At 40.6% G+C, this 14,668-nt stretch overlaps 1 protein-coding gene across 4 annotated transcripts in view; it reads right to left on the bottom strand.

Moving 5' to 3' along the window:
• The window catches only part of USO1 (USO1 vesicle transport factor), a 49,971-nt gene that overhangs the window by 15,448 nt on the left and 19,855 nt on the right, over window positions 1-14,668 (bottom strand). For 2 of the 4 annotated variants that reach the window (XM_075284835.1, XM_075284828.1), the window contains exons 5-14: window positions 13,585-13,626; window positions 13,135-13,146; window positions 10,419-10,519; window positions 9,295-9,397; window positions 8,320-8,375; window positions 7,417-7,537; window positions 7,129-7,307; window positions 6,101-6,241; window positions 3,287-3,375; window positions 1,301-1,455 (exon numbers count right to left, since the gene is read on the bottom strand). In XM_075284835.1, coding sequence (XP_075140936.1) covers window positions 1,301-1,455; window positions 3,287-3,375; window positions 6,101-6,241; window positions 7,129-7,307; window positions 7,417-7,537; window positions 8,320-8,375; window positions 9,295-9,397; window positions 10,419-10,519; window positions 13,135-13,146; window positions 13,585-13,626 — 999 coding nt within the window. The remainder of the gene's footprint in view (window positions 1-1,300; window positions 1,456-3,286; window positions 3,376-6,100; window positions 6,242-7,128; window positions 7,308-7,416; window positions 7,538-8,319; window positions 8,376-9,294; window positions 9,398-10,418; window positions 10,520-13,134; window positions 13,147-13,584; window positions 13,627-14,668) is intronic. The other 2 variants (XM_075284847.1, XM_075284840.1) reach the window with 1 other exon arrangement.

Genomic DNA, 14,668 nt, shown 5'->3' on the forward strand with positions numbered 1-14,668 from the left:
ATGTTGCTTACATTTGCTCTAAGTTGGTTTTCCCCACCACAATTTAATGGAGTGAATAGATACAGTATAAATGTCTGGTTCGTAAGGTTAGATCAATTGAAAAATGCTTCCAGAAAGACCACTTGTCCTTGTGTCATTACACATGCACTGCTGGTTTGGATGTCTAACTTCCTAAAACGTCTATGTCTGCACATGTAGAATTGCGGTTCACCATGTGGTCACTAAAGCAATGGTTGTTCCACCATCATACTATCAAATGTATATGGCCACCTAAAGTGACAGTCACTTCATTTAAAGGTGTTTTCCGATCCCAAACTGATTTTTCATATGAATATCCTATGCACAGGACAGACTAGCTGTTCTAGAAGCTTCTAGTGGATGATGAGCATGTGCAGCACCACTCCTATTCAGGTAATATAAGTGACGCAACAGCCCCATCTTCTGCACAGTGTTGATTATGAGGAATTGAGCACAATTACTATTACTTGAATAAGAGTGGTGCTGCTTGAGCTTCCCATCCACTATCAGTTGTCAGTACCCGGAGGCTGCTAAAGAAGCTGATCTGTGTGGGATCTAGGTGTCGGACCCTGACAGATCACATACTGTTGACCTATCCTGTCACTTCAAGTCTTTTGGAAGATTTTAAAATACACCTACATACATTTTAATGTGGTTTTCCGGTTCACAGGCCAGTTTTGAAGCTCAGTGAAGAAGTGACAGCATTAGCATAGTCACTCTCCACTAAAGGGGTTTTATGGTCCCTAGACCAATTTTGATATGAATGACCTTTCCTCAGGATAGGTGCATGGAACCCAGAACAATCATCTGTTCAGTGCAGCTTCCAGTGCCAGAACATATACAAGGATTGGGACAGAAGTAGAAGGCTCCATCCCATGTATAGCGGGCATGCAGGAACAATGCAGATCTTCTCTTATTCAAGAAAGGTTTTGGTGCCAGAGGCGGCCAGGAATAGCTGATGGTGAGGGGTGAAGTGTCAAACTTCCAACAATTTGATAGGTCAGTAGTATCAAAACTGGACTGGACACCAGAAAAAACCCTTTAAAGGAGAGTTACCATCATATACTGTGCATGTGATGACAACATCTGCGGTCATCACTTGTAGGGGCACCTGTCTTTCTGTGGATTGATGAGTCCTTAGGGGAAGCACTCCCATGATCACTCTTTCATAGCATGTCTAGTTCATATGCTATAAAAGTCAACTGTGGTCCAATCATTTTAAACAATCTATATCTAAACCATAATATACAAATCATAAAGAATGCACAGAAACAGCCTTTACCATCAATAGTTGAAGGGAGAAGAGTTGCTACGATTTCTCCTTGACCCTTCTGATTCTTGTACAGGAAGCACTGAAAACAGTAAAGAACGGCACATCTCAGGACAAAAGGTTGCCTTTCATTCACCATGGACATTAAAAGAACAACAATCGCAGGCCTTCAGAGAAACAAGAAGAATAAGAAATGAAATTATAAGTATGAGAAGATGGATAAGAGCATAATTTTAACCTAAACTCCTTTTTCGGTGATAGGAATGATAAAATACCACATGAAAACATGCCACCACTTAGAATAAAACTGCCCTGCAAGTTCATTCCGATTACCAAGGATATTACCTTTCCACTATTTTAAGTTATAACATCTAAAGGGAAACTGCCAGCAGCATGTTAAAGAGGACCTTTCACCATTTTGCACACAGGCAGTTCTATATACTGCCGGAAAGCTGACAGTGCACTGAGTTCAGCGCACTGTCGGCTTTCCCGCTCTGTGCCCGGTGTGAAGAGCTTACGGTCCGGTACCGTAGCTCTTCTATGGTCAGAAGGGCGTTTCTGACACTCAGTCAGAGACATCCTTCTTCACAGCACAGCCAATCGCGCTGTGCTGTGAGAGCCAGGAGGAACGCCCCCTCCATCTGCTCGCAGTACTCGTCCATAGACGAGCATTATCAGGGAGGGAGGGGGGGAGTTCCTGCCGGCTCTCACAGCACAGCGCGATTGGCTGTGCTGTGAAGAAGGACGTCTCTGACTGAGTGTCAGAAACGCCCTTCTGACCATAGAAGAGCTATGGTACCGGGACCATAAGCTCTTCACACTGGGCCCAGATCGGGAATGCCGAAAGTGTGCTGAACTCAGCGCACGGTCAGCTTTCCGGCAGTATATAGAACTGCCTGTGGGCAAAATGGTGAAAGGTCCTCTTTAAACAGCAGGGCGAGTTCAGTAGACTGATACTTAGTTTAGTGGGAAAATATTCTGTATAGTTTGACATTTATTCACTACAATCTTTTCCCATTCAGGGCTTAGGAGTTCAATGGGTAGTCCTAGTCAGTTATAGACTGTCATACAGAATGGATTGTCAATCACTGAGGGCCGCCCACTTGTCAACCAAGCAAGTGGAGAGCAGGTATTTAAGGAACTGACTAGGGGAAGTTTCCTTTATATAACACATCACAGCTGACATTCATTGAAGACGTTCTTAGAAGTAATCTTAAAGTGTAACTAAACTTTCGGAAAACTTTTGATTTTCTGTATTTGTGTCATTAATTCATTTTGTTATATACTTCTTTAACAAATTTTCTGATTTCACTACCTGTGAATTCCTGCATTTTTAACTCTTCTCCTTGTGTCTTATATTGAGAGCTGTGTCTGCCACTCACTGAACACTACTGTGTACGGGAGTACGGGGCAGTGTAGCATGTAGAGAAATATAGGGGAGGGGAGGGTCATTTCAAATACTTATACCTCAGGTAAACCTTCTTTTAGCGTCATATGAAAGAGGAGATTCTCTTTTTTCATGTGACAATAAGGCTGCAGTGCTATGTAAACTATTTCCAGATAGATCACTGATTGAAAACAGATTCAGGATTAGGATATGTATAAGCATCTGTAAAATATATATGATACGAAAATCCCAATCCTGACTGTGTTTTCCACCAGTGAATTCCCTGGAAATGATTTAGATTGTGCTGCTCTTTCATATGACACCAAATGCAAGTGTATAGGTTTTATAATGTCCGAGATATAATTGTTGGAAGTGACCCTCCCTCCCCGCTCATTTTCTCTACATATTACACAGCCCCGTACAGAAACAAGGGAAAGAGTGAAAAATGCAGGATTTCACAGAAAGGATCCAAAATTTGTTAATAAAATATATTACAAAATTTATTATTAATTACATAAATACTGCCAGAAAATTAAAAGTTGTCCTAAAGTTTAGTTACACTTTAAGGGTTACCACACTGGAGACACTACTTAGAATGTTTTAAAGATTACCTTGGAGGATTTGATGGCGCATTTACAGATGCAAAATAGTCTTGATTAACTTGGCTGCCTCGAATGACCTCAGAGACTGTGTTTATGGTCTGTTAAGCAGAGGTAAATAACAATACTCAGTTTACATGTATGAAGTCTGCAAAGAAATATCATTACAAATTCAGTTTATGAAGACTACATAACATGGCTCAGGCTGTGTAAGGTTCAGACTTCATACAGTGCTGAAAATCAGATGTGAGATGTACCAGGTCTGTAGAGAGGTGTACTAGGCCTGTAGAGAGATGTACTAGGCCTGTAGAGAGATGTACTAGGCCTGTAGAGAGATGTACTAGGCTTGTAGAGAGATGTACTAGGCTTGTAGTGAGATGTACTAGGCCTGTAGTGAGATGTACTAGGCCTGTAGAGAGATGTACTAGGCCTGTAGAGAGATGTACTAGGCTTGTAGAGAGATGTACTAGGCTTGTAGTGAGATGTACTAGGCCTGTAGAGAGATGTACTAGGCTTGTAGAGAGATGTACTAGGCCTGTAGAGAGATGTACTAGGCCTGTAGAGAGATGTACTATGTCTGTAGTGAGATGTACTAGGCCTGTAGTGAGATGTACTAGGCCTGTAGTGAGATGTACTATGTCTGTAGTGAGATGTACTAGGCCTGTAGTGAGATGTACTAGGCCTGTAGAGAGATGTACTGGGCCTGTAGTGAGATGTACTGGGCCTGTAGTGAGATGTACTGGGCCTGTAGTGAGATGTACTATGTCTGTAGTGAGATGTACTGGGCCTGTAGTGAGATGTACTAAGTCTGTAGTGAGATGTACTGGGCCTGTAGTGAGATGTACTGGGCCTGTAGTGAGATGTACTGGGCCTGTAGTGAGATGTATTAGGCCTGTAGTGAGATGTACTATGTCTGTAGTGAGATGTACTGGGCCTGTAGTGAGATGTACTATGTCTGTAGTGAGATGTACTATGTCTGTAGTGAGATGTACTAGGCCTGTAGTGAGATGTACTGGGCCTGTAGTGAGATGTATTTGGTCTGTAGTGAGATGTACTAGGTCTGTAGAGAGATGTACTAGGCCTGTAGTGAGATGTACTGGGCCTGTAGTGAGATGTACTATGTCTGTAGTGAGATGTACTAGGCCTGTAGTGAGATGTACTAGGCCTGTAGTGAGATGTACTAGGCCTGTAGTGAGATGTGCTATGTCTGTAGTGAGATGTACTGGGCCTGTAGTGAGATGTTCTGGGCCTGTAGTGAGATGTTCTGGGCCTGTAGTGAGATGTACTAGGCCTGTAGTGAGATGTACTATGTCTGTAGTGAGATGTACTATGTCTGTAGTGAGATGTACTATGTCTGTAGTGAGATGTACCGGGCCTGTAGTGAGATGTACTATGTCTGTAGTGAGATGTACTGGGCCTGTAGTGAGATGTACTAGGCCTGTAGTGAGATGTACTAGGCCTGTAGTGAGATGTACTAGGTCTGTAGAGAGATGTACTAGGCTTGTAGTGAGATGTACTAGGCCTGTAGTGAGATGTACTAGGCCTGTAGAGAGATGTACTAGGCCTGTAGTGAGATGTACTAGGCCTGTAGTGAGATGTACTAGGCCTGTAGTGAGATGTACTAGGTCTGTAGTGAGATGTACTAGGTCTGTAGAGAGATGTACTGGGCCTGTAGAGAGATGTACTGGGCCTGTAGTGAGATGTACTGGGCCTGTAGTGAGATGTACTAGGCCTGTAGAGAGATGTACTAGGCCTGTAGAGAGATGTACTAGGCCTGTAGAGAGATGTACTGGGCCTGTAGAGAGATGTACTAGGTCTGTAGAGAGATGTACTGGGCCTGTAGTGAGATGTACTAGGCCTGTAGAGAGATGTACTGGGCCTGTAGTGAGATGTACTAGGTCTGATACCAGCCAGTCAGGTTACTGAAACCATGCAGTGCACAGAGCCAGAAGCAGACAGCTCCATCCACTATATGTTTGAAAATGGCTCACGGACGCCTCTATCTTTCTTTATCTTTTGTATAGATAATGCCATTAGTAGCATAGCTTTATTTATACAACTTGCTCTGCACATTCTTCAGCTTTGAGACCAATATGCAAGGGTCTTAGGGTATGTTCACATGACTGAAGTTGGAGCTGATTTTGAGTTGATTCAGCCTCAAACTCCGTAAGTTTAAGCCATTTTAAACTTAGTACACTTTTTTTTTTTTTTAATGTAGATTGTGAGCCCCACATAGAGCTCACAATGTACATTTTTCCCTATCAGTATGTCTTTTTGGAGTATGGGATGGAAATCCATGCAGACACGGGGAGAACATACAAACTCCTTGCAGATGTTTTTTTTGCCCTTGGCAGGATTCGAACCGAGGACTCAAGTGCTGCAAGGCTGCAGTGCTAACCACTGAGCCACCGTGTGGCCCCCTAAACTTAGTACACTTTGCACATTTTTCTGTCTCATAAATTTGTCAAAGTTATACACTTTTAAACTAAGCTTGGTGTACGTGTCAAGTCATTCGTATTTTTCTGTTCTTTCTGGTGCACACTGTTCATAAATACCATGCACCATAAATTTGATGGTAAATGTAAACAGAATAGTGTTGGATTTCTATTGATAAATATGCCTCATTGTATCTGAAACTAATCAGTGGGGAACGCCTTGGTGGAAAGCACATAAGTGGAAAATGGAGAGTAATCTGTGGTGGAAGTCTGCCTCAAATTCCTCTTCACCTTCAGCTGTATGAACCCAGCCTAAGAGTCTTAAGTGAACAGAATAAGTGCATTTTCAGTCATATAACCAGTCAATGTATGTGGCTATGAAGATACTTGCTTCTGTTAATATATCGGCAGGGACTCCGGTTGCCATCAAGATTATGCAGAGCTGCTGCAGCAAGCCACACTGGTACATGAACTTCTGACAGCTACTGGTTGCGCCTGGAGGATTCCCTGGGGATACCAAAACCCTTACTAGCTGCAGAAAAAAAAACCAAAATCAATTAATAGTCATAAATCAGAAAGCTTGTACATTATGCAAATGTAAAGTATTTACCATTAAATTAAACGTGGCAAGTTTAATTACTAAATTCTCTCACATCAAAAAAAAAAAAAAAAAAAAAAAAAAGAGAAAGAAAGGCCCCTCTGCTGTCTCTGGAGCCCCTACAGAAAGAAGGAGGATCAGATTTGGCTTTATATTGTGAGTCTCCTTTACGCTCACTTCACACAATGGCAAAAGAAGAAGAATTTGTCTGCATCAGATTCCTCTTCATTTTCTGCTCTTTCGCCTTCCGCAGCTCTCCACAGTAAGGGGAGTTATCAGAAGAGAGTCTTGACCCACGGAATCAGTGGAAGATTGAGCAGGATGTATATCTTTTCAGCGTCCTGGTCCTATGAGGGTGGAATGTGCCGTGGATTTGGGGGTTGGAATCCACCTCAAAATCAGCGGCATATTCTGCTGTGTGAACAAGCCCTTACTATTTAATCCTGCACAGCAGCTTCCTGGACACCCGTTGCGCAGGGAAAACTCCGAAGAAGATTCAACACTAAATCAGACCTATTTCATTTTCAGGAGCGGTAAGAGGCTAACCCGCTTGTAAAGTGAAGGCATATTTTAACTGGCAAATCCTTTATTTAATGTACAACTTGTATGTCCTTTGCTAATTAGAAAAAAAATCCCATTTTACTTCACTATTTTAGTAAGCCAATAGCTGTAATTATGGAACATCAGCCTCTGCGATCACACTGCTTTAGTCACTCACAGATACATATCAATATGTGGGAATTACCTCCCGCTAATAATATACAGGTACATCTATTTGCAGGAATGGGTTTACTACACTTGTTAATATCCTGGATGTATACCTGCAGCATCAAATGAAGATTTGTTACTTTCTGTGCAGACCAGCCAGAGTTGTCATCACCCACTTCAAACCATGGTTTCATACGTTGAATGTAGGAGCCCTCTTTAAAGAAGTTTTGATTGGAGTTGTTATACTTCAGTAGATTCTGGAGCAGAAGTAGGCAATCTTCTACTACAATACCTAAGACAGAAATAACACAAAGAAATCACAGTGAATAATAGTGTACAGTGCACATATTGTAGTAGGTTGGTGCAAATCACAAAGTGTGAACTGCAGTTCATACACTTACCACCATCGCTGTTTCCTTCTTCTGTAATAATGTCAAGGAGTCTCTCAAAAGCATTTTCAAATGCTACAATTTTCTGTATAGCAGCATTGCTTTTTGTCAATTGCTGTAGTAAAAGAAGTCCCTACAATAGAAGATAGAAATTCATTTTCCGCTCAGGTGAGTAAGTTTATGCCAAGTCATTACTGCCAGAGCACTAAATTATTTTAATGAATACAAGAATGTGGTGTTACTTTTATATAGAGGCTCACATTAAATATGAGAAACAAAGAATTTAAAGAAATAGACATCTTGGAACAAAAATAAAAAATCAAGCAATTCGGACAGTAAGCATTTATGGCACATCCACAGGAAATGCCACAGATACCTAATATCTGCTAGTCTTCTGGAACTCTCACCTATCAGCAGAAAGGGAATCTAGTGACCCCCCAATTACCAATTGTCAATGGCTGCAATTTCTGTATAATTCAATGCAGAATAAGGTGTTCTTGTGCAAGGTCCTCTCCATTAAGGTCTATGGCAATCATATCCTGCACCTATCAAGTATTTATGGCATAACCAGTGTGGAGATGCCAGACCTGCCAAAGATGGTAACACTTGTTGAAAGGTCTGCCTGGGAATAAAAGTTGTACCAAACACTGCACCTGGCAGTCCTAAGTAGCACATGGACAAGTAAAGAACATGTCATTTCAGGCCAGTTCTTCACAAAAAATACTGGAGCTAAAAAACTAGACTCCATCAAAACATAAACTATCCAGGGAAAACAACATTCCTCCAGACAGAAAAGCTATATCACTATGACAGGATAAACCACATAAACTGCAGTTACAACCAGCTAGATAGATGTGTCACAAGACAAGGAGACATAAATCAGGATCCAGAATAGGTGCCTAGTCTTTGACTTACATCATTACGGATCACCTCTCTAGAGTCATCAAGCAAATCCATGAGCCTGGAAACACCTGAAAAATATTCCAGCATTTTATATGTCAATTAATAAAATATTGGTCACAAACTTACGGTAGATACTACAAGAGACTTCTTTTTAGTCTTAATATTTGTTACCTTTTTTGGTTATTTAGTGGATACAATAAACCCTCTATTTTAGTCCCATTCAGGTAACATACTTGATATGTAATTTTTAAGGGGTGTTTTAGTTCATATATTTAACTTTTCCCAAGGCTTAAAATTAACAAACAATATAGACTCACCTCTCCGTTTGGCCAGGAATCCAGCAAAGAATCTCTATTTGTGCCCTCTCTTTTTTTATATTTATGTGACTGATACAGCATCACTGTTCAACCACTTATTTGCTGCATCGCTCACCATCGAGTCAAACATCAGGAACACCAGAGATTTAAAGTGAGACTCTCCACTGGAACCCTGGCTAAAAGGAAAGGCAAGTATACAGCCTTTCTTATCTTATTTGTCTTGTTACAAGTTAAAATAATGAACTGAAATCTCAATATCTATATCAGTCCCATAGAAGTGAATAAAGGATGGTCATGCATGTGCTCCTCTACCTCAGGGACACCATTCTTATGTAGGATGAAAGGAAGGGAAAGGTTTGCAACACTCCTTGGGTCTTTAAAAATCCACTTTAATTCAATCCATTAAAAACAGGGATAAACAATGAAAAAAGGTGCAAGAAAAACACAACAGGGAGGTGTGTTAAAAGAAACCGCTAACGATCAGATGATCAGAGGTCATGGCAGTCAACCCATCCATCACCCACCCTTGAGAATATCTAAAAAATGTATGTTATGGAAAACCTCTCTAAAGATGTCTGCAATAGGGATACATTGTCTTTAATAAATCCAGACTACAAAGTAGGTGAAAAGTTTAGAAAAGACCACAGTCAATGGAGCAAACATCACTTACCCATAGGGCTGACCAAAATAATCTGCTGAACTTGAGGTCCCTGTTGTTTCAGAAGACTTGTCAGTAGTTTTACAGCTGGCCAACGTACATGGAAGTCAAATTCCTGCAAAAGTCATTGAAGTAAAGATACATTTATCTGTATTCTGAAATAAAGCAAACAGGGTTCTGACTTTAGCACCACTTCACCAAAAGGACTATTAACAGAAGTGAAGCACTGTCAAGGGGAAACAACGTAATGAAAAAAAAAAAAAAAAATGATAAAAATAAAAAACAGAAATGTTGAAAGGAAAATCTCTGATGCCCTGGAGACCATCAGTATATTGAATTCAGAGGCATTTATCAGAGTCACTAATCCTTTATGTAGATAAATACATAGATGGAGTTTACTTCTCAGAATGGAATGAAAATGATCTTTAATAGCACAGCTATGATAATCTCAGAAAACTTTTGATGTTTCATAGTGACACGTCAGAGCTTTTGATTGGATGGGATCTGGGTGTTGAAATGGCTAAAGAAAGGTGCAGATACACCCAGCTGAGCGCAGTCCCTTTGCTTTGTCAGCTTGCTTGTCTGTCCATGTCAAATACTTCTGGAAGATAACATGAACACTCTTAACGTAAAGACTATCATTATGCACCCTTTGTTGAAAACAAGTTGACAAGAACAAGTTGGAGACAAGATACCCGGTCAGCAGGTTCAGTAACATAGACGTCCATCATGCTGCATTAGAGCTGGTCAATACAGTAACAAAGAAGGTGGTAGGAAGCAATGGAGGATGGGGGGAACCGAATAATAAATGCTACATAGAGGGATAAGGACAGATGTGCAAATAACTTTATCATGGACCTCATACACAGAGATCTGTAACAGGCCACTCTTACTAGTTTAGATACCACTGCAGTGCTCAAACCACTCACCTCTTAAGAGTTTTAAGGAACATGGGCAGAATGCCAATCCATGATAGAATATTATACATGAACTGTGGCATGACTATAAAATAACATTTAGATATAATTTTTGTTATATCTACAGACATGCTGCATCTATACATAGATACAACAATCTAGGATCAGATTTCTCTTTACCATAGACCCTTTTAGTACTGATGGCAAGCAAAGACTAACCTCTAAAATAGACAGTAACATTGTCACATTTTCCTGTTGTTTAATGAACATTTCTGTGAACTGGACTCCCAGATCATCCGTCTGTGCTTGCTGGTTCTCTTCTGTAAAAGGATTAAGAAAAACATTAGGAAGAAAACAGTAGAAAACTAGAATCAAAAAATTTCCGGTTATGCAATAATATTTGGCTTGTTCTCTGCTTGTCAAAGAGCAGATACAGTATAGTGGTATCTTCTGCTGGCACCTACATAGTAACTGCCAGCTTCTCATATTGTGAAGGTAAAGTGTTCAATACTTTATCTAAAGTATCCAATAAGGAATCAGGATTGAGGAGCTGCAGCTTTGCTACTTGCCCACAAGCCCCGGCACTGAGAAGCTGTTTAGATTAAATTTCAATAATAAAAAAATTGTATCCAAAAACATGTTTAAAACATTGAAATCTGACATTTAGGTGAATGTGAAAGGATTTACACAGAAATGGATTCACGGGATAATCTGTGTAAGGTCTATCTCCATCATCCTGAACTACCAAAGCTAAAAAGTTATAATAATGCACTTATTTTGTAAAAATACCACATCTCCTACACCTTGAACCACTTTTCTTCCCCAGCTCATATTTTAACATATTTTGAGCAGACTCATGTCTGTTTTACTCTGTCTCAGATTAGGCATCAAAGTAGTCTTTGGTCATAAGATGTACGCCCCACCCACAACCGACACTTACTGTTAGTTTTCTTCCTATGCTCAATCTTCAGGCGAACTCCCAGTGAAGTGAATGGGAGGCAGAAAAATGTGCAATTCTGCAGAACATTTCATGGCCGAATTTGGTCCAGCAGAAAAATTCAGCTTACTGAAGCTGAATTTTGTAGCTTCACAAATTCTGCCATGTGAACATACCCTAAGTGTTCAAGAAGCTCAACTACTGCCCTTCACAATTCTGGATCCCCCTATATGCTCCCACTAGTTTAACTGCCACTCCTACTTTTCTTGGATATGTTACAGGTTCAACAAAAGGAAGTATTCTATTGCCTAGCATTGCATGCATTAACACAAATGTGAAGTCCACAAAATATTTAGCTGAATATACTGGTTAGAAAGTCATAGGGTTAAAACTACCAAAGGCACATGGTGCCATATAGAATAGACTATTTTGCTGACTGGTTCACAAAGCAAGAATGTAAAGTTTTCAATATTGGTAATAGATGCTTGGTAGATGCAGGTCCCACCTCTTGGTCAGTCTCCAAACCCAATCCTACCTGGTGAGATGGCCGCATCGAGATCGAGGTAGAGTCAACGGAGAGGTTACTATGCCATACGTTTCTGTCTATTCACTTATGCAAGAGTCATACAAGCACACATGCTTGGCTAACTTCTACAGAAGTGAATGGATGGAGCCACACACATGCATCTCTCCATTCAACCATCCACTTTCTGCCTGGATGCAGAAGTTGGTGGCCACTCTGGCAATAATATGGACATGTTCTAAATATCTTTGATAGAAATACCACTTCATTTATATTGCGGTTATTGTTGTTTCATATAGTGTGTTAGTGTAGACCAAGAAGTGTTCTACTTATCTTCTAGTTACTGGTCCATCTGGAGATTTATCATTACAGCTTGATAAAAGGATCTTCCAGGATTATGTTGATCTATATCACTTGAATGGCAGTTGAATTGTAATAACCTGGCTCAGCCACTACAAGGTGTATGGAGCTGTGTACTTTCCCCAGTACTGTTGCAATAGATATGAGCTGATCGGTAGGTTGCTTGGTGTTCAAAATATTCTTAAGTAGATCCTGGAAAACCCCTTGTAAGTTAAATGGAGTCTACCACCAACACAGCCAATTCTAAGCCAGTCTGTTTTGGTTGAGGCACTGGATGACAACCACAAAAGAAAATGGATTCTCTAATAGGTGCGACCCGAGCACACTGGTAGCTTATGTGCACATGAAATAAAAGTTGACTTTCTCAGCCGTAAGGTTGTACTCAGAAGAAATGTATGTTCATTATGCCACTATCCAGCCGTATAACAGAAGATAAGTGGTTTAGAAGGGATTCTGGTCCTGGTAGACTTCCTTTAAGACAAAGTTCCACACAGCGAGTTGCAGCCAAAAAGCGAAATGCATTGCTTTTTTTTTCTGCAAGGCTTTTTACAGAAAGTGAACAGAGTTTTCCTCTGTGGACTTTCTCATTCTATTATACCAATACAGAAAATGACAGCTTTTTGTAGGTATAATGGACATACTGCAGTGATTTTTTTTTCTGCAATGTGTGATTGGAACCATCCAGAATCCTATCCACATTGCAGGTACTATAAAATGCTGCATTTTTTGCCGCAACGTTTTCTCAACGTGGGGCCTCGGCCTAAACGGATTTTTAAATTACAAAAACAGGGCTCCTTCCTTCTCCAGAAAGAGCACTGCTTAAATATTGCATTCCCATGAATGGAGATGAGCAGCAATACCAGAAATACCAGTCCATGGATAACAGGAAATAAGAAGTAAACCGTTTTTCTGATCTCATAAAATCCTTCAAATTCACCTGGAGCAATAACTGGTTTCAGTTGTCGCCATACAAGTGTAATAAAGTCAGAAGGTTTCAGTGATTAATGAATTAGTTCAGTAGGGAAATGGAAGAATAACACATGACAAAGCTAAGCCAACACCAGGGCAGTTAGAGAGAAAGAGGACTAAAACACCATGCAAACACTAAATTTTACCTTCAGATTCGGCTGCAAAGACATGAAAGAAAGAAAGATGATAAGTTTATAACACAAGAAAGATCAATGAAGGCTATAATTACCAATATAACACATCCTGTGATGATTGTAGCAAGCCATGTTAATAAAGCAACATTGTACCACATATTACAGGCAGTCAGCATTGCAAAACTGCAATAACGGAGCTCCTGGGTTAAATTAACATGATATTACACATTTATGGAGTCACTCTGATAAAGCAGATACAGAAGGAATTCTACTATCTAATACTAAGCAGGCAAAAAGCATTTTGCAGTAATACATAAAAAAACGAAAAACACAAACTTTCTGTAACAATGTCCGATAAGATGCTGCAGCGGACAATGATACGTGCATGCGTTGAGGTCATTGGACCAACAGAAGCAGCCTGTCTGTTTGCCAGAAGCAGTGTTTTCATAGGTGGCAGATCACCTGTATCTCTGGGAAGGAGGCTCCATGAAGATAATCGACCAACTGCATAAATAATTTGGTACAGGGATAGTGGGGAAAACATAAGGGAGCAAAATCAGAGTCGAAGGGAGTAAAGTGGCCATTACTAAAAATGTTAAGTTTGACATATCGCTATCAGATCTAATATAAACTATAAGTCACTTGAAAATACCATGAAAGATCTGTCCTAATAGTATCGACTAAAGAGCATACCATACCACAATTTCTCAAAGGTAAGTGCTGTCCAGTACACCCACCTATGAGAACAAGGGTCTATGTCCTTATTTGAACCATCTAGGCCCCGTTCACACAGAGCAAGAGGTGGTGGATTTTGACACGGAATCCAAGTCATAATCCGCCCCCTCACAATGGTGGTCTATGTAGACCGCTTGTATTCTTTTTTCCGCTAGCGGCAACCTGAGCTGAAGAAACGAGCTGCCCTCTATTCAGGCGGAATCCGTGGCTGATTCAGCCGTGGCGTCTGCCTCGCAGCAGCACGCTCCTTGCTAGGCCCATTCATTTGGGTCTACGCCGGACCCAAGTGCAGCGACTGTCAGAAGTCGCGGCAGGCGGATTTTGGCCATATTCTGGTGCGGATTCCCGCGTCAGAATCAGGACCAAAATCCGCCATCCACTCCCCGTGTGAACGGGGCCTATGGCCACAATGAGGAGAAGAAAATGCGGAAAAGAAGCCAGCATAAGCACGGTCTCTTTAATTGTAGTACAAGCAGGGTTACCAAAATAGCTTGGCAACCCCCATCTGCATACAAGTTTTGACACACAAAGGAAAATCAGGGAACAATTTACCGTATATACTCGAGTATAAGCCAAATTTTTCAGCCCAGATTTTGAGCTGAAAAAGCCCCTCTCGGCTTATACTCGAGTCAGCAAAAAAAAATATTTTTTTTTTTTTTTTTTTAGGAGGGTGGGTCTATGACCAACCATAATACCAATGTATAGAATCTCCCATAAAATAGTGCAAAAAAAAAAAAAAAAAGTTCTAAATCCCTCCTTTCCCTAGAATACATACAAAAGTAGAAAATTACTGTGAAACACAAACACATTA

This window comes from Leptodactylus fuscus, chromosome 1, assembly GCF_031893055.1.
Source record: "Leptodactylus fuscus isolate aLepFus1 chromosome 1, aLepFus1.hap2, whole genome shotgun sequence".
Lineage (NCBI taxonomy): Eukaryota > Metazoa > Chordata > Amphibia > Anura > Leptodactylidae > Leptodactylus > Leptodactylus fuscus.